Source organism: Anopheles marshallii, chromosome 2 (assembly GCF_943734725.1).
Source record: "Anopheles marshallii chromosome 2, idAnoMarsDA_429_01, whole genome shotgun sequence".
Taxonomy (NCBI): Eukaryota; Metazoa; Arthropoda; class Insecta; order Diptera; family Culicidae; genus Anopheles; species Anopheles marshallii.
Genome location: NC_071326.1, coordinates 1,782,393 through 1,803,012, shown reverse-complemented (window position 1 = coordinate 1,803,012; position 20,620 = coordinate 1,782,393). Strand labels below are relative to the sequence as shown.

The 20,620-nt window shown below is 45.7% G+C and overlaps 1 protein-coding gene across 1 annotated transcript in view; it reads right to left on the bottom strand.

The window, feature by feature from the left end:
* The window catches only part of LOC128715597 (low-density lipoprotein receptor-like), a 144,495-nt gene that overhangs the window by 12,129 nt on the left and 111,746 nt on the right, over nucleotides 1-20,620 (bottom strand). The window contains exons 5-14 of the mRNA XM_053810509.1: nucleotides 14,671-14,897; nucleotides 14,297-14,570; nucleotides 13,934-14,156; nucleotides 13,532-13,864; nucleotides 13,249-13,467; nucleotides 13,035-13,179; nucleotides 12,738-12,947; nucleotides 12,409-12,607; nucleotides 11,095-11,355; nucleotides 6,351-6,761 (exon numbers count right to left, since the gene is read on the bottom strand). Coding sequence (XP_053666484.1) covers nucleotides 6,351-6,761; nucleotides 11,095-11,355; nucleotides 12,409-12,607; nucleotides 12,738-12,947; nucleotides 13,035-13,179; nucleotides 13,249-13,467; nucleotides 13,532-13,864; nucleotides 13,934-14,156; nucleotides 14,297-14,570; nucleotides 14,671-14,897 — 2,502 coding nt within the window. The remainder of the gene's footprint in view (nucleotides 1-6,350; nucleotides 6,762-11,094; nucleotides 11,356-12,408; nucleotides 12,608-12,737; nucleotides 12,948-13,034; nucleotides 13,180-13,248; nucleotides 13,468-13,531; nucleotides 13,865-13,933; nucleotides 14,157-14,296; nucleotides 14,571-14,670; nucleotides 14,898-20,620) is intronic.

Below are 20,620 nucleotides of genomic sequence, written 5' to 3'. Positions count from 1 at the left end.
CAAATTCGCCGCACAATCACGGCAATCATCGCGAATCGCTACCCCGCGCCGAATGGGAGAAATCGCGGGCTTTATTTTGGACCCCCTTTTGTTCGCCATTGCCAATTGGCTCTTTTCAAAAAGTTACAATTACCTGGAGACAAGGTTACCTTAGTAGATGAAGGAGAGAGAGAGAGAGTGAGAGAGAAAAAAAAGCGGGCTGCTAGTTTACTCGCCAATTTTAGTACGTGAAATTGCTCTGCACTAAAACGTTAAACTTCCGTCCAAACCAACGGTAAAAGGTACAACTTCAGTCCGTACCCTGGATATGCGGGAAGCGATAGAGAATCTGTCAGTGAGTAAAAAATAACCCGGACTAAAGTATTGGTAAGCAAACTGCTTTTTCGTTGTTATTTTTACTGTCCCCGGTTGGTCGGTATTGGGCAGAAAAAAGAGGGAGAAATAAATGGCCGCTTCTAAACATGACCGGGCTCTCCGCGTGCCACGGTGTTTCTGTTTTCTTTAGCTTCCCGGTATGAAAAGATAGTGGTAGCCCGAAGTGCGTTAAACAAATTTCTGGGATGAACACTTGCCAAGCCAAGCACGGGCCTGCACGGAAACACACCAAAACCCGTTGGCTTGAATATTCGGGACACACCGGGCGCAACATGCTTTTTTGAGGGAGGTTTGCCGCTACAGACTCAACAATGGCAACATTTCGGAATGCATTCAGCACGGTTTTTGACGGAAGAAGAGCGCCCAAGAGCGACGTTTGGATGCGGGTTGCGGTTTTACCATTCGCATTTGCACATTTGCATTCGTTGGCTGATTTCTTCCCATTTTACCCGCTCAGCAAATCGCAAATTCTGCTAGACTGCCCCCCTGAAAGCTATGCATGCGGAGCTGCTGATGCTGGAATGGGTGGAGGAGTGGCGTGGCTTTCGTGTTTTACGGGGTTGTACGTTTGTTTTTTTTTGTTTTCGTTTACTTCTCCGCTATTTAATATTCAAGAAATGGCGCTCGAGTTCCCTTAAAACGATGGTGGTTTTCCGGCGATGAAGTAAACTTTCGCCAACCAGCTCCACCAGGTCCAAGGCTAGTCGACCTGCACAGTGCCGCTCCGCACACCAACCACCACACCATCGGCATCATCATCATTGCAATTCGACCGATATCGCCGCGGCTTCCGTGGCTTTCCGCGGTGTGCCGTCTTCCCGAGTTCCGGTACTCGTTAGTCACCGTCGATTTCACCCGAATACGACCGGAAATTAAAGCCAGCGGGATAGCGGCGGAAAATTGGGCAAAATCCAGCAATAGCCCCGAAGCTCTTGTCTGTAAAGAGCAAGCGAGACAAACGCACGCGACAATCTCGCGTCTTGGGCACGAAGAAAGCTGTCGCACGCGTGGTCGCTGGTTCCCCTTTTTTAAATACATTTTTAACTCGATTTTTGCCCTCTTCTGCTCCAGCAGCTGCCGAAAGGGAGGAATGGCCGTGCCATGGCGAATGATACGATTTGATCGCAAACCGTACACACGATGGCAGTTGGTGTGCACCGGAGGAGTGCGTCTGCGTGCTTTGGCTGGGTGCTTGTTGAGGTTTTTCAAACCAACTGCGTTTCCTGTAGCCCTCGCATTTTCCCGGGAGTTTGCAAATGTTGCTTTCGGTCTGATTTGTGTGTGTATTTGTGCGCTTTTATATCTCTTCTTCACCGGCGATAGAAGCGATGGAATTATTCTCCACCGGGAGATTCGGCCCCGCATTCGTTGTCGTGAAGGATTTGCATTTTTGTGCGCGCTTTCAACTTTCAGAAAAAAGAAGGAATCAAAACTCAGCAACGCCAAACTACAAAGCGACCGGTGAATTATGCCATTTTAGTATTGCTTTGTTGAAGTAAAAATGCTTTTCTCTACTGCCAAAATGGCACAAATGGGAGATGAAAAACAACGCGCACACGGAAGAAAGGAAGGCAAGCTGCAGAGCACAATTCTTGCATTTGTAATACAATATTGCATCAGATTCGGGGGAAGGCGGAAGTTTTTGCTCGAAATGCCCGGAAGATATTTAGAATAATGGGTGCAAAGGGAGGATTGTTTGTGCATTGCAACAATTGCGTTGCAGTTTTCAACTTTGGGCAACATAAGCGTACGGTTCACCAAACACGTTTAGGTAAGTGGAATGATTTCGAAAGATACGCTCCCAACACAATGCCTATTTTGTCCAAATATTTCTCCTAATTATCTTTGCTGGTAAATCTGCCCTCAAGCTTCATTCTTAGCTGCTGGTCCCCCGGATCTCCGTTCGAAAGATGTGCAAAGTTCGGGCCTTACTCCACAAGTAAGCAGGTACTTTAAAAGCTAGATTGGATGGCTTTTAGATTTGAAAAACAAAAAATCATAACTTAAATCCAATTTTAGTGCAACTGCTACATTTCTACAAGCTGCTAAAACTTTAATAAATGACTTTTTTGCTTTGAGTTGACTTTTATTGGAAAATTGTCCCAAACAAAATGGGGATTCGAAGAAATCACTGTACAGATGCATTTTCTGCAGGTGAACAAACAACTCGCACGATAGGTATTCGCTCCAACCGGCGGTACAGTGCAGCTGTAACCGCTTTCCAAGACTGAGGAAATGAGCTGACCGAAACAGTCGCGACTTTGTGCCACTTAAAACAAGCTCTAGGTATTGTTTCCGCTGTCTAGAACGCGAAACGGTCCGTCGGACTGTGTATGTGTGGCAATACACACATCTTAGTTTCTTTGTCTCAACGACCCGTTCGGGTCTGATAACGACAAACGAGAACAAAAAGTCAATCTCCTGTAAGTGCATTGTGTGCAGAAACAGAAACAGAAGCAAACAAAAAAAAGCCGGCAACATTGAATGGTAAAAATAAGTGGCATCGGAAACGGTCGGGAAATTCATCCGCGTTGCGGGTTGCGTTAGCATTGTTTTGCCAAAAGAATACTCCGTATCTTCCCACTACAGTGGGTGGCTGGGGTTGGAAGCCATTTCATCTTTGGTCACATCTTTGTGGCTCAGTAGTAGAAATGAATCACTTGCAGAAGAAAAAAAATCCTCCTCAAACACCCACGCCGGAAGTACGGGTGCATCAGGAAGTGGAAGATTAAGCTGTGTGCAGCTCGGGGAAGGAGGATTGCAGTTCGGGCAATGCGCATCCCCTAGCCTGGTGTGGTGTGAATTGGCAATGCAGTTCAACAGTGCCAGCTGCAACAAATAGAACTGTCCTTCCGAATGATATATGAAGTGTTCCATTGCCCTGCCTGTCTGCCATTCCGCCAACGGCTTCCATCCAAAACGGCACGTGAAGTACTGTCCGTTTGCAGCGCACTATCTTTTCTGCCCTGATCCTCTGATGCAATAATTGTTCAATGTGCTCACACTGGCTTAGCAAGGAGGGGAGAAGCAGCAGAGGGTTCGGTGGAAAAAGGGGATACGTAAAATCATGTACACCATTCGGTGCGAGCTGTTCGTGGTGTGGGTGTTTGAGGTTTTGCACCTATTTTGTAGGTAATTGGATTTTTCGGTTTGGTTATTGATCGACTGCATGCATGATGCGGAGAAACTGGCGTCACACGGGAAAGCAATAGCCCGAAACATTCACCCGCCCTCCAAGTTTTATGGATCATGTGGTAGGCGGTCGGGGCATCAAGCATCCGATGGACGAATCTGTATCATTACAGAGCACCCGGTGTGGGAAAGGAATGCCCGGTACGATCGGGTCGGATGAAAAGTTTTAATTAATAAATGGATGAGGAATGATAAATATTTCAAAGCCCGGCCACCAAAGCAATGCGGTTTGCCCAAGAGCGGTTGCCTTCGTTTGAAGCAATTTAAACTTGACTACTCGTGCTGTATGTGTGTGTGTGTGTGTGCTTCATTGTTTTGTTGGGTTCCTAGCAACGCTAAATCTATTGATTCGGTTTCCAATTACTGCACCGCCAGATTGTTTTGGCCATTCCGTGTGCTTCTGCTTCATCGGCAAGCAACACGTGCGCGAAAGTAAGTGAAACGCTCTTATCGGTAAATATTGTTCTTGTTTTTTGACTCGGGCAACTTCATTAACACTCAATAAATTATATGAGGAGCTCGAGGAAAAGGACAAAGAAAGGCAACATTTGTGTACATGGGTAAAGTTTCAATTATAAAAAGGGATATTACAAGAAGCGAAAGCTTAAAAGAAGTAACGAATGGCGCAATAAAAATTGGCCCAATCGCGTTAAAAAACAGCTACTATTGTTGAAACGCCTCTGGATTAAGCGCGATAATTTGTGGATTTATAAGATCAGTTGCAATTTTTCATTTTTGCTAATTGATTGAAATGCATGTCGTTGCAACAGTACGTCACAAATTATTCCAAAAACGCACAGGACACACATAAGTATACGTAACACAGAGTGTCTAGTGTCCATCGCATCACCAAAGGTTTACACATTCTTTTCATCACTACCAACTTTTTTATGGGTGCGAAAGGCAATGGCCAGATAAACCACGGGACGGTATGGACGCACCAGTATGGGCCTGAGTGAGTTGGCTTTTAATCTTTTAATTAATATTCTGTTCATACCAGTGTGGCGGTCATTCAATTGGTTCGCCAAAGGCAACCCTTGTTCGTTGGCTTCACTCCAGTACGAAAAAAAAACGCGCCACTATCGTTCCCCCCTAGAGGGCACACTGCGCGGGAAATTCATGGTAATTTCGTTGTTCATTCAATTAAAAACGGTAGGGCTTTGTAGTGGACCCTCGGGTGGAAAATCACGATTAATTTATTAACATGTCACACTACCTCAACCGGTGCCGATTTCTGGTATTGGCTAGGGGATGGATGTGTGTGTGTTTGTGCATTTATTTATTTTTTTTTGGAAGCTTTACACACATACACAAAAAACCTATTTTTCTCACACCAATTCCGATGCAGTTATTTTTTTCCGTTGCAATTCTCGTACATAAAAATTTACCTTTCACACTGCTAACTACTAACAGGACCTGTGCCAACCTTCGTGAAGTTCCCTGTTTGCGTTCCTCCGGTAATGCCATGAACCGGAAAAACTTCACTCACGGATTACGTGCTTGGCTTCGTAATCGATTTTACCAAAATACAAAAAAAAATAACCATAACAAATGAACCCGAAGGGCTTATTGCGCCGCAGAGGTTTGCCACACCGTGCATGACTTTTCCGGATTTTGATAACTGATGGAAATGTGTTTCAACAACGCAATAGTGTGTGTCTTTTTGTTTCATTGTACCCCGATGAATGTCAAACAAGCATGGTGCATTAATTTAGTTAAAAGCACAAAAAATCACACGGCTAATAAAAATGTCACAACAGCCCGTCGGGAGCACCATTTTACATTCATGTGCGCTATTGTGAGTGTTTGTGTGTGAAACTGAGGATGAGTTGATCACAGCAAGCTTTCTCCTCTTTGCATGCACTTGACACTCAACAAATCTAATACCTTTTCGATCGTGTGTATGTCTCAGCATAATCCAAGTAACGTTCGTAAGACGCATGTTGTAACTGCACTGCCGTGTGTGTTCAAAGATAAGACGGAGAAAAACTGGCCACTAAAGAGCCGTAAAATCGGATTGAATCAACAAAAACCCGCTAAAATCGCGGTGCACGCGTCACACCCACGCGTATTAATGCGCTCGAATGCGCTAAAAATAGATAATACGCATGCGGCTTGCTTCATGGAGGCGCCCGGTACTTCAACTAACACTGGACTGGTAAGGATGGATGTTGCACTGTGCGAATTCGAGCGCGAACCGTGTGTGCCTGATCGACACGCCGTGCGATGACTGACCGGTACAAGTGGCACTAGTTAGCATCTTATATTGGAGATGCCCGGATATGTTCTCTCCCGCGGCTGGCGGGAATTCGCTAACAAAACAAAGCAAATCTGTCTGTTTGAGATCACCTGGGTGTTCGTGTGCGTGAAAATGGTTCTGATTGATATCTGTTTGCTTCAGCCCTAACGAATCGGGTGAAAGTGTAGAGTGAAGCTGATGCTCCGAAAAAGAGATATTTTGCTCGTTGATCGTTTTTAATACCTTGAATAAGTTTGGCAAAACATGGAGTGAAAAATTAATGAGAATTGCATAAATCAAAAAGTCTTTCAGACATGTCGAACTCACTAAACTACATCAGTTTACCTTCATTTACACACAAGGAACAACAGCACAATCGATCAGACAGAAACATCAAACGTACAACATATGACGTAGAACGGAGATAGTTAAAAAGAGGATACAAGAAAAATCAAACTGCAACAAACAGACACAACCACGAACTAGGACGATGGAGACAGCTTAAACACACACACACACACACACTGACAGACAGACGAGTTACCTCGATACTTTTCGCAGATCCACCTCACATACTGGATGGAAGCGGACAGCTCGTTATCGTAGAGTGTCCGCTGTTGGGCCGCGGCCGCCTCGTTGGCCCGCTCGATGGCGTCGGCCGGGACCCGGGGGAAAAGGTTTTCAAGCAGATTGAATCGCTTACGCTGTTCCCAGTACGAGTACCGCACCGGGCGCACCTCCGTTTGGTTCGGTGCGACCACCCGGTTCATGTACGAATGGTACAGTGCGGTCCGGTCCCGTACCGTACGGGTGGACGATTTCAAACTTTCCATAATTGCCACCGTGCGCGTCAGGTTGGTACAGATGGCGGCAAGATGTAAGCTGTTTGCGATGCTGGAGGAACTCGGGACGTGTCCGGGTGGCCTAAACCCGGGCAGGGCAATAGTCGATTGCCCTGTGTTTTTTTGTAAGATTGCAAATCCATTCGTTCGGCAGAGAGGGGTTTGGTGTGGGTACCCCCAGGTATCAATAACCCGGTTTGGGATCGAGTGGATGAGACAAATTCCCACCCCCGGTAGGTTTGGCCGCAGCGCAGAAGACGGAAGAAGCAGATGAGATGAAGGTGATGATGATGATGACGGTGCCAAGCGTTAGATGCATATAGGGAAAGGATGAAAAAGCAGGATCAGGATATTTATGTTTGGTCCGTGACTGTTGCTTTCTTTTTTTTGCATCGAGAATGCACTTAACAACGCTGCGACGAAGGAATGTATGCCCGGCGTTCCCGGGTTACAATGCATGATGTTTGGATTTCGCAAAACGGATGGCTTTGTGTCGTTTTACTGTGAGCTTACTACTACTACTACTACTACTACCTGCTAGCTTTTTTACTGGGCAATCTCAAACCAAGAGGAATGCTGTTCGTTCTAAAGTGAACGAAGCGAGATGTTTTGCCTGTTCGTGACTTCACGTTCGTTGCATCAGCATCAGCACCGGATGCAGTAATTGATTTGCCCTGGTTGGTTTGTTTCGAACCGGGCAGCCCCGAATGAAAAACGTGCAGTTGCGTAAGTTAAACTACCGAAGCCAACCCCGGTACGCAGCTGAGGCCCTTGGACGGTCGATTAGCTTTGATTAAGAGACGAGAGAGTTCGCTGGACACGGTGTGGCAAGGATGGGCAATTATTTATGATCTAAACTTTTCGAGGTTTCAGATTCAGTCCGCTGTTGTGCCCCTTCGGTGATCAGCTATAAATCACAGTGGCCGGAAATGGATTATTTTTTCCGGAAAATTCATTCGATTAGGCTCCGGGTCAAACCTCCAAACCCAGAACAAGCGTGTAGATAAGGTGGCAGCGGGTGGAGCAGAACCAGCTGGCACCATATACCAATCTATAAAGTTAATTTTGCGCTATAATTCACAAATTGCTTTGACACCGGAACCGAGCTTGACCACCAGAACCAATAACCAGGCCCCGGGTTGATATCACCGCCAACGAAGCGTATCGGAGTGTAGGCAGAAAATAGCCTGCGGGATGTTGGCCTCTTCCCGCCAACACTAGCAAACCGTATTGGCAATCTGTGCTAAACGAGAACGACCGAGAGGGAGCGATTCAACCCACTGCCCCCAGGACGACAAGTTTCAATAAATGACACAAATTATATGCACCGTTTTCCAACCGGCAAACATGAATCGGGCGTGGGGCACAGCCCTTTTGCAGTGCACGGTACGAGATTAAAGAGCAGTTCAGGAAGTTAATTCAACAAACCATCGTGTGTCCTCGTCTCCCAGTCGCGGCCCGTTAATGGTTGTACGATGTGGAGTATGAACCGGAGCACGAACCGAGTCCGGAACAGGCGTAACCAGCGTTGTATAATTAGCCATGCAATATGTCCGATCACGTATCAATGGGTGTAGTCGTTACGTTTGGTGGCATAAATTATACTTTCGCAATGCCTGTTGAACCTGAACAAACACTCCGACCCAAACAGTCCATCCGGCGCTTTGTGTGTGTGTGTGAGAGAGAGTGGATGGATAAGCTCCAATAAATCAACCATATTTTCCAACGCGTTTCGAATCACGCAGGGTAGTTTGTTTGGTTTGTTGTTCCCATTTTTTAGAATCGGTTTATGGGGTGGGAAAGATACATTTTCCCTCTCGCAAAAGCTAGGCTGGATGCTGAAATATGCGTTAAATTACACAGAGTGGTAAATTAAACAAAGTGCAAGCTTCCGTAAATGCGTTCTGTGGTTGGTGTGATATCGCGCTGTGTTTAATGGTGATTGGCGATGATCGTTTTTTGATCGATCTGAATATTTGCAACGAGCATTTCAACAACCGAAGGGTCCAATTATGCACCCGGTGACCGTTGTCGGGCGCAGTAATTAAACTCTTCAACCCTGTGTGGAATGGTTGACACGGTACCTGCTCCACGTGCATAATTTGTTACCCATCCAACCATACATAAAAACTCCAAACGCATCGAAATGCAATAAAACAAGTGAAATGCAATCCATGGTTAAACGGTAAATCAAATTGCTTTAAATAAACATTCAGAGCTTCAGCATCGTGATCGCCCAGCACACTGGAACACCGGTGGTTGGGGGAAGAAAGGCACAAACTCCGTGCAATGTTAAAAGCTCATTTCGGGTACGCAAATGAGCGCACGGTGAACCATTTTAAACCATAAATAAAACAATTCCCCACCGCACATACGCATGACGGCACCTGATAAGTGCTGTGCAAATTGAATTGTAACGATTGTCAACGTGTGAGAGCTGGTGTTGATTTGCACCGTTTTTCAAACGATGCCATCGCACGGATCGAATTTATTGGCAGGTTGTGCGCCCGTTTTGCGGTTAGCCAATCGGTCAAAAGTCCGTGTGAATCCCGCCCTGTCCTGTCGTGCCATAAAGACACATAATCAAATTGTGTGGCGTTTTTTTTTCAGCTTTATCGACCTGTAATGGCCGCACGGCAGAATATTTATATTTGCTCTAGCTAATCAACCACAATTGTGCAAATGAATAACCCCGAAACTGGGAGCTGGATAACTTTTTGCGGTATTGCGCGGCTGAAAGCCGACACCGGTAAGCACACTCAAACGTCGAAGTGTAAATATTTGTTCGAAATTCAATTGTATACCGCCAGAAAGGGAGTCACCGGCGCTGAAAAAACAATTCCATAATTTACCTTACCTATTTTTGGGCCCGGTTCCTCGATCGTGAACCCTTCCTAGAAAGGATACTAAAAGGATGATTAATCATTCAGCTCGCAAAGCATGAAAACCAATTCCCGGCCAATGGGGTTTTGTTGGACTAGGTTACGACCGAAACCTCCCCCATCGTGCAAACACTTTGGACCTTGTGACGGCCCTTTTTCGGAAGGAAGTTTAGCCGTTTGCTTTGTGCACACTAAAATAACTCCAACTCTCCACTGATATGGCCTTTCTTAGCCGTGCGCTCTTTCCCAAGCTCAGCCATTCGGGGTTGGAAGTGTCTGAAGCAATTAGGAGCAAGTTTTGGAGAGCATTTTTCGCATGTTCGTTTCATTCTCGGGGAATTATGATTCAATTTCTGCTTGTTCCTTTTTCGTTCCCCGAAACAAATCTTCCCGTGCACCCCACCTCCAGTGATGGCTCCATGAGGGGGAAGAGGAATGCCGAGAAATGGTGGGTGAGTTGCCACCCATAGTGGTTCAACTTTATTTGCCTTTTGGCAAATGATGGTAGTGACCCGCTGCACAAAACCGACTACCTTGGACATGCACGAGGCACTGGCAGCATGAATCTTTGAGGAGTTCTATTCGGTTATGGGGCGCTCTGTTTGGAGAAGTTCGCGCGTGCAACGCTTGTACACCGTAATCTGTAACAAGTCTCGGGAGGAAAATTAGCGTAGGAAAATTGCACCAACTGCCTGCGAAGATGTTATGATGGGGAGGGCAATGTTCTGGATGCTCCGTTTCTCGGCGAGAACCGTAGCGGATGGGGAGGGGCGGCGTTATTAATTACTATTAAGATTCTAGGTACCATGTCTGCTCATGTGCCGGAAGGGAAAGTTTTATCCTGTTGCAGAAAGAAGGCAATGGACGGAAAAAAGACGTCAGCATCACGTGGCTCGATCATGCCCGTGCACTTACCGTAGAATGTGGGAATGACCGAGACCATCGAACGGGGAAGGGGAAAGATCAAATGATTAGCTAGTTTCTTCTACAGACCGTTTTTCTCCCGTACTCCTACCAGTAAGCGCCAATCAAGTCGGGGTAATTACACTGTTCGAATATGAATTGTGCAGTGGCGTGTGCTTCTCTTTGAAGACGCCCAACAAAGAGGTGTTAATTGTGTAATGCAGTGTCATAGTGTTTTTTCCCATACACCAACGCTGAATTTCACTGCTTCATTTCACGGTGATTAGCTTCGAGTGTGCAATACGAACATCAAAAGCACGTTAGGCATCTTGCTATCTTGCGATTGGATTTAACTAAATCTGAACATCCCGAGGTAGCGCTCCGATGAGTTCATCCTTGTCATTAATCGAGCAACAACAGAAAACCTCTTCCATTACTTGTCAGGTATGTTTGTAGCATTAGTGATAATAGCACTTTGCACCCTATTTCCAAACGTTCACCATTTGTCTCAAGTCATCGAGAGTGGCGTTAGACTTCATTTGTCATATACGTGGAGGTCGATATGGTATTGCTTGAACAGCTTGCCGTTGTTGTCATGCGATCGAATCGTGTTCTTTCGTAGACAAACAACAGGTGAAGCTTGATAAAACACTATACTCACAGTTATTCTTTGCCCCCTGGGTCGAGGATGGTACAGAACTAGAAGATGATGATGATGATGTAGAGGAATTGGAGTAGGGAGAGGATACATTTGCGGATGAAGCGATGATGTCCTTATTGCTATCGTAAATGTTACTCGAGTGGTGCTCGATGTGTTTGTTGGAGCTACTACTATTCATACCATTGTTCCTACTGATGGTACCAGTGCTGCCACTGCCCTTATTATCGTCGCCAGTGCTCGCCGTATCAATTGGACTTTTTTCTAGCAGAGATCACATTAACAAAAAAAACACACAACAACAACCCCCGAGGAACGTTTTCCATTGTTTCCAACGGTTGTAGCACAACATAATGGTGTTAAATGGATGTGGGAGTTTTTGTTGTTGTGTGAACCAATTTGGCGTTGACGGCAGCAATCGATTCGTGAAGAAAAATGTGATTATCACACGTACGTGCGGACGCATTCGCGCATATCAATTCAATCGGTTGAATTGAGCAGCACACGAAAAACCAGCCCAGAAAAGCAGGTTGCCACACGACGATGATGATGACATTCCAGATGGTGAAGGGGTGGAATTTTGAAAAATAAAACACAAATCCGAGGAAGAAAAAGAAAAAAAGAAAAGAAAAAAAAGAAAGAAAAATGAGTAAAATCAGCAGCACGAATCAAATGAATGTATAAATAAATCAACAAACATATAGTACAAAACGGGACAAAGCAAACAGTAACACAAATAAAACAAAAACAATCTACAACACGCGAAAGACATAAAAACATATTAAAAAACGCTATAAAACCACCACCACCGGAGCAACAACACTATTGACCGAATCCATTTATTGTACGGGATTCCCACGCGTGTACTCATTGGTTGGCGGAAGTGGTAAACGTCCAGAGCGAGCGAATGAAAAACATTTAAAATTCATTAAAAAACGAACGAATACAAAAAAAGCAAGGCACACGACCAAACGCGCAGTAAAACAGCAAACAACTGCAAGATGAATAAATAAAACTCGTTGCCGACCGCTCGCGTCCGGCGGGACAGATGTGTGGAATGTGGACTGAGCAGGAGCTTGAGAGATGCGAATATTCAACGGTGGTGTGCGAATGAGCTTTTTTTTCCTCAAATTTCTACCAGTAGCTTTTGTTGACCCTGTACGTCCAAAAGAACAAGGTGCGAGTGTGCCACTCGGAATGGAAAATCTTCACCCTGCGCAAACACTGCTTATGCGTATTCTCTAGACAGTTTTAGCTTTAATGGGAAAAGTGTAACACACAAACGCAAAACAAGAAGAGCACAGGTTCTCCACTTACCGTCTTCCACACACATTAGGCTGTCACTCATCAGCTTCAGTCCGGTTGGGCACGCACAGGAAATCTTGGGGCTGTTGGAGTTAATCTGTGGAGCCGGTAGGCACAGATGCGAACAGTGGCCGTTCACCGCTTGACAGTGGTTTACACCGTCCGGTTGACGGTACGGATGGTACACGTGGATCGTCATTGGGTGTTGTAGCTAATGGTGCGGCAACAAATTGAGAATGAATTAGAGATTATCTGGCAAAGTGGTACCGTGTACCCTTTAATATGCGCGGCGCAACTAAGCAGCTGCGGTAGTAAAATGAATATCCCTCACTAGCACTTACCATGTGCATCGCTGTTACCGGTTCGATGTCTTTGCCGGTGAATTTGTTCGCTTTGAATACGGCTTCCTTATCCCAATCGGTCCAGTACACATAATCCTCGAACGTGGTAATCGAAAACGGATGCCGTAAGTAGTCTGCGGAGTAAAGAATCACCGAGCGCTTGGAACCATCGTAGTTGCAAGACGATATCACGTTCAGCTTTGCATCGACCTATGCAATGGAGTGGCAATTGGTAAGACGATGACGATAAGCACATCGACAAAATGGTTGACAAACTAAAACTTTGTAACATCTTACCCAGTACACACGCTTTCGCACCAAATCTAGCGTGATTCCGTTGGGCCACTTTACTTCGTAGCTAACAATCACCTGTCGATGCGTACCGTCCATACCGGCTCGTTCAATTCTTGGGTTGGTGCCCCAATCGGTCCAGTACATCCAGCTGTGGTGGGATAATAAGAGTGCATTCTTATTGAATTATTCCTAAATGCTGACGCATACCACTACATACCCTTCAATAGGATCCAGCGCGATGGCACGTGGAATTTCCAAATCGTCCTGCACCAAAATCTTGCCCATATTGCCATCAAAGTTGGTCAATCCGATAGTTGATTTTTTGATGTCCGTATAGTATATATGATTGTAGATCCAATCCACGGCCAAACCATCCGATGTGACCAGCGGGTCCTTCACCACGACCGTCTTGTCTGAACCTTCGTCAATCGGTGCCCTGTACGAGTGCCGTCATGAGGTATTGAAATTTCACGAAAAATGCTTACTCCACAACAACTTACTTGTAAATTCGCTTCTCCGAAACATCACTCCAGTAGATCATACCGGTACGAAACACATAATCGAGTGCGGTGGCCGATTTGGTGTCATTCACAATCGACGTCATCTCGCGATGATCGAGCGAGATCTTACGGATGTCGTGTCGTCGTGCAAACAGTAGCGAGGCATGCCCTTCCATTGCTTTGCACCGCGTATGATCTCGCGGATCCCGGAGATAATTGTCCATACATTCGCACTTGAACGTTCCAATCTCGTTGATGCAGTTCTGCGAACACGATCCAGGCTCCTCACATTCGTTGATGTCGACACACGTTCGATTGTCGGCCAATTTGAAGCTGGAATCAGAAAAACGCCATGTATTGAGAGTCCGTCTGGAAGCTCGTAACGTTATCTCTTGAACGTACCCCGGTTTACAATCGCAGTAAAACCCAGCAGGCGTATCCACACACAGCTGCGAGCAGCCGCCGTTGCTTTGTAGACACTCGTTCTTGCCACACCTGTCAGCGGGCTCGTCCTGAAACTCGGGACAATCGGGTTTCTTGTCGCAAACCTTCGACAACGGTATACACATTCCACCACCACAATCAAACTCTGTCTTCGGGTTGCATTTCTCACTGCGACTGTTGGCTGCAGGAGAGACGAGAAAAGGAAAAGGATAAATGATGCATTCTGCAGGTTACAGGTTCCAAGGTTTCAGCTTCTTTGTCCATAGCGTAGCAAACACTGGAGAATGACCCAGTGAAGATAGAAATGAAGAATGTACTTACTACCACAGTTCTGCTCGTCACTACCGTCGGAACAATCGTTCTTGCCGTTGCAGTAGAAATGCCCATTGATGCACGTTTTATCCTTTTTGCACTGGAATTGGTCCGAGCGGCAGGTTACATTCTGACATATCGGTGGCATTTCATCATCGCCTCTCGGACAATCCTTCTCGCCGTCACAGATCCAGCTCCGGTGGATGCAGGTGATGCGATCGTTGCATTGATACTCCAGCGGTAGGCAGGTGGAGACGGTAGCCGGTGGTAGATTGGCGCATCCCTACAATTACAAACATTGCCCCAAAAGGAGAGCAGCAGGGGTGAGCATGACAAGCTTACGTATTGAGCGAATCAGGTCATTCCGGCCAAACATTAGTTACCCTTTCGTCGGAACCGTCCGGACAGTCGGGTTCTCCGTCACAGCGCCATTTGCTGGTGATGCAGTAATTTTCCGCACAGGAAAACTGTTTCAGCGGATCGCACGTGGTGGGTTGACAGTTTTTTTCATCCGATTTATCACCACAGTCGTCATCGTGGTCGCAAACCCAACGTTTCTGTATGCAGCGACCATTCGCACAGGTGAACTCGTCCGAGCGGCATGTCTCATCTGGACGAAACCGTTGCAAGAATAGGAGCGATTAATAGAGAGAAAATACTTCATAAAGTCGGCTTACAATCGTTACAATCAACAAATTTCGTTTCGATGTTGGTATTGAGTGTTTATGTTGCTCATCAAATGAATCTAACTTACTCAAGCTGCTTCAAATTCATGAAATACTCTTCAACAGCACGGTAACCAGAGCTAAGCAACGACAAGACCATTTCACTCAACGTATCCGCAGTTCATTCCGTCCCCCCACACACACACAGTTTTGGTCGTTGAATGCATCGGTGTGCAACAGGAGCTCTATTCTAGTTTAAGAAAATAGCTACTAACGAAGGCCATCATGCAACTGTACCATAGGCGCTGCCCTAATGCCTTGATGCACATGGCTCGCAACTCGAACTCGGCAGAGTTATTTTGAAAGCTAACGCGCGTGGAGCAGCATAAATGGAAAATGATAACATTTTATTAAAGTTGGTACCGAAAGTTTGCTTTCCGTTAGCTAGGAAGATGCTTTGTGCTCTGAGCTTCGTAAACGAGTTTATCTCCTCGAATGTGTCATCTCTTCAGATTCTGCGCCACCACGGAACGTAACGCGCCCGGTTTGTTGAGAAGATTTACAGCGTGAGCGTTTTTCAACGACCGAACGGACACTGCATGTAGACGGTAGACCAGTCTGTTTGCATTGCAACGAGCTTCACGGTGCAAGAGGTGTACTCGATAAGAAAATTTGTCCGTTCCTTACGGCTTTTGGGTAAAGTTGTTCGTAATGTTACCCATTTTTTGTTGGTGCTCTTGGTAGCTACCGGTGCAGCATTGTCACAATGGAGTAGTTTTTCGTCCATGCCGAGCAGCCGGGCAAAACAGTAAAGTGCAAAGTTTGTTACATCGTGTAAAATATTGTGCATCGTGTTTGCGGAAGTTCTGCCGGATCGCGTCACTATTACACAGCACGGAACCATCATGCGCAACTTTTCCCCTTTTTCGCAAGTTATGTCAAATGATTGACACAATCGAATTGTTAGGTAACTTTGTTAGACGGTGCAACAGTGTCTTCTTGTGTCGCAGTACTTCTTCTGCGGGAAGCTTTGCCCAAACGCCTCAGTACGAGCTTTGGCGGGCCTCGGGAACGGTTGTTTTTCATTCAATCTTTGCAAACAAACTATTCATAGATAGCCGAAGTTTGTCGAGCGAGTTAATTGGGCTGTTGTCAATGTTAATTGACAGCAAACATTGTGATCGATACACATTTTCTACTCTACAATGATGACTTTGCCGCTTCATAATCTATAGCATTTTTTGGTTTCGTAAAAGTAAACCATCGTTTATCTTCAACCGACGCTCGGGCTGCATCTTGAAATTCAATTAAAAAGATGAAAACACTAAAAGAAAAGCAACGCACAACGGGATAACGGCTGCAAAGAATAAGTATCATTGAAAACGGATATACTTAACCCTCAACGAACCAGAGGGATCTATACGGCAAGTCTTTTCAGCCTCTGGTTGTGCTGTAAATTGAAGATTTCTTTTTTTTCGTTTTCGTTTTTGTTCTTGCGAGGCCTGTTCGACCAACAGCGAGAAGGTCGTGTGTAGTGAAGTAGATGGAAAACGCAAAAATTCCGGTCGGAATAGACACTCTCCAGAATGTTCAAATGCGAACACGGCGACGGATGACTGCGGGTTTTTGCGTGAAGTGGTTAGCCCGTTCATGGAGATAACTTGAACATGTGCTGCATGTGCTGCGAATGAAGAATTGCCCGTACGCGCCACGTATAGAGTGGGAAACGTAGGCACAGTTAAAAACAAGAGGAATGAGCAAAAAAAAAATACACGCATAAATGGATTAGAACTCTGCAAGTGTTGACCACTTTTCATCAAAACCCTCTCCTGTTGGTTGATCCTTTTGGTGCGATCCCCACACTCCGGGCCTCAGCAGGATGAGTATAACACGAATGTTTGGGATTGGTAAGCGTACATTTTGCAAGCGGCGAAATCAATTTGATCCCTTGTGGCCGCCAGGATAAAACAAGAAATGTTGGAATATTTTCTGACGAATTTTAGAAAACAACTTGAAGCTCAAGCATGGCAAAACCTTTGCCGGAATCAAGGAGTACTGTTGGAGATTAAAGCGCGTATCGTTTTTAGTATATTTGAAAGCTATAAAATAGAACTTGTTATGACTGTGTCCTATTTATCGTACCATCGAACCAGGGGCAGTAAACCCTTCTATAAATGATCCAACGTGCGTTGTTCGATGGAGATTCCGTTTCAATCTAAAGCATGTTTTAGGTGCGGGAATGTACAGTGCTCTTCAATTATGTTGTTTGTATAGTTACATAAGTTACAATAAGCGAATTTATGTGGGGTTTTCCATTTCCGGCATAAAAAGATGTACAACTTAAACAACTTCCTTCCAAGTTCGACCTATTTGCGAGCATATATCAAATGACGCATCAATATCAGGAACGGCACCCGTATGTTGCAAACGTTCCAGGGCGAATAAACGTTGCCCCAGATGGTGCTGCTATCACACACCCGGAGCAGAATATCTTTACGATAGCTTTTTATGATCCATCTGTCGCCGGTTGGCGCCATTGTTGTTGTGCCATTGTTAAATGATGTGTACAATCGCCGCCAGGCTTGCGAGAATTCGCGATCGCGTATGTGTGCGATGGGAAAAGTTGCAGTGCAGTCGCGCCACTATGGCGCGCGGTCACTGGGTTTTTCAGAACCCTGCACTCATATACCTTACCATAGTTTTATGATAAATGTCTAATAAAATTCCAACTGTCTCCGTGAAACTGCTTCGTGGAGGCGTACCGGGAGGGCATAAGTTTGGTGTGTGTTTTGCGCACCATGTACAACACGAGCAGCGTGCGGTGTGGTTCGATGTACATTCTGCAAAACATTCCAGCGGCCCAAACATGATGGGAATGCGCTTTTAAGCTTCCGCTCGTGTAAGACAGGCGTGCAGGCCTCCGGGCAGGCCATCCTTCGCCCGTACGTCACTGGAAGAAGTTGGTTTTGCTTCCGAAAGTTCGCTTCAGCTTTTGCTCTCGGCAGTGGATGACTCAAACACCGGATGGTACAAACAGTGAGCCTCCTGCGAGACAACAGACCGGTGAGCAAAAAGAAGCTTAAGGAAACCCGCTCCGGTGGTTCGGGTATTACTGTAAGCAATTTATTTTTCACTCGAAAATTCCTTTTGAAGACGACAAAAAGTCCGCTGCAGAATGTGTGACAGGGCAGACAGCATGCTTATGACAAGCGGTAGAATGCGTTGTCCACAGTCCGTTAAGCAATATAGGCAGAAAAGGTGAAACAGGTGGGTCATATGATTATGGACTGTCTTCTGCAGGGGTTGATGTTAAGAAGTGTTAAGACTTTTGTACATAAATCCTTTATCAAATAGCCCATAGTGTGGCTACACTCTGTGCCAACGACTAGAGGTAGAGCAACAATGATGATACGACGACAACGATGGGAAGAATGTGCAGGAGAATCCCGGAAATGTCTTTATACAAGGTATTCGAGCTACGCTAGAGTCTTTCTAAAGGCCATCCTCTCACGAACGTTCGAACATAAATCGTAGCCTTTGCACATTCGGCCACTTTTTCACAACGATGTCTGATAACATTGGACTGGACCGTGCCCAAAAATTGTTTTCCGACACACCAATGTTCCGAACTCGTACGGCCATAGTCGCATGTTGATAAGATCTCCAGAAGGGTGACATTATGATGTCCTGGGTGTCCATAATCGTCAGGAAGGCTCTATAAATTGAGACGCTTATCGTGCGAATGTTTCTCTCCAATTCAAAAACTGACCGGTACAGCCATCCAATTGAGGTATAAATTTTAACAGCTCGGAATACCTGCTCGGAGGAACAATTGGTGTCGAGAAAATCGATGTCGTTGCGCTCGGTGCGTAAATCGTTTGCACCAAATTCGACATGGACAATCATCGACATCACCGTGCACCGTACTCGTAGCAGTCATCGTCACAATATTCGTTGCCTTGCTGTCATGTTTCGGTGGTGGTTTTCGAGATGTTTTTTTTTTACGGTGAACATTCCCAAAAAAAGAACTCTCGAATTCGCAAAAACATGTTCTCCATATTCTGGCCATTGGCAATCGACAGCAAAATATCTTTCCATTTTTTGCTGTTGTTGCTGTTCGGTTCGGTTGTGTCATGTGACAGATCGGATAGATAGGTAAGACTACCGCCACGGCACTCTCGGTTGCTCGGTTGTGTACTGTCAGACACGCTGCCGCTTCCGAAACGACACCATCGTGCAACATTTCCCCCGTGGGGGCTTCAATCCCGGCGGTGTGCTTTCGGCCAAGTGATATGGCCTGTCCTCTTAGCTGACAGCTCCCCGGTACGGAACATATTTGAACGCTTCAACATTATTCGTTGGCGATGGCTTCGTTCGGTGGAGCGACTGATCCATTTAAGGCATGTGTCTGATTCGGGCCCGTCGGTTGGGCGGTTGCGCTGCTGGACGTCCTTGCCGGTCTTAACTTTGATGGACGTGTGGGTTTTGAGGCGCAAGTGTGCGTGCATGGTCTTGCACACACTTTCACACTGCCCTCCAGAACATACGGTGGGAACCCAATTGGATTCATACCTCGGCGTGCAAGCGAAAGGGTAGGAGCCGGTTCCCTGCAGCATAGGTTGCAGGCTTGAACACAGGAGTATTTTGCCTCAGTGTGTGTGTGTGTGTGTGTGCCTGTTTTCCAACCCAACGCAGGATCCATCGTCGGGTGTTCGGTTCCAAAGGTACCGGTGCTTGCGGTATCGTAAAATAATAAATTGATTGTTAATGCATCGTCAAGCTTGATAGGATTTTGACGCCTGGACGCTTCGATGGATGACAGGAGTGAGTGTGCATGTGTGCTTGCGGAGGCGTGCACTAAGAGCAGTGGATTCGGAACTCGGGAATCATTTACCAGGCAAAGCACAGGCAACGGCAACGTACGGTGTGTAAGGTTGGGCAGATGGAAAATAAAATACATTCTACTACTAGAATTTTCAATACCCGCTAAACATGTTCGATGGTGGAGTCCAGCAGCAGCTGCTAGTGTTTGATTTATGACCATTGGTTCATTGATCGCTGTCACAAGCATCCAATATGATTTATTCGCGTTGAGAGTGTATTATACTTTCCAAAAATTTATTCATTCCAGTCATATCCCATGACATGTTTCCTTTGTTTTGGCAGCAGAAAGATGTAAAGCGAAAGCTTATGTTTACATTGTGGTACAGGATCAATACCATGGTTAACGAATTCTTACACAAATGGTTTTAATTTCTAGCAACTAATTGTGCTGATATCTACAAATTTGAGACAAACAACGTTGTGAAATTGTTTTACAATTTCTGCAATATATTACGCAAAGATTGCTTTAATATGTAGTCAATCACGCTGTGAAGGAAAGCGTGCATATAAATGTAATATTATCGTTTGCAAACACAACCACCACCAGCTGCGGTGTGGAATGTACGTGATGTCTATCGATGCTTTACGGTTTCAGTGGCCAGAAGTGTAAAAATTGGTATGCAGCATCGAAAGCGCACACCTCTGCCACCTCGTTTCTTTTGTTGAAAAGCAGAAAACAATAACGAAACAAAAAACTCCTGGGAGAAGTTGCCATCGCCCAGGAAAATGAAGACGACGTCGCTTCGTAAGCCAATTTCAGTGTGTAGGAACGAAAAACACAACA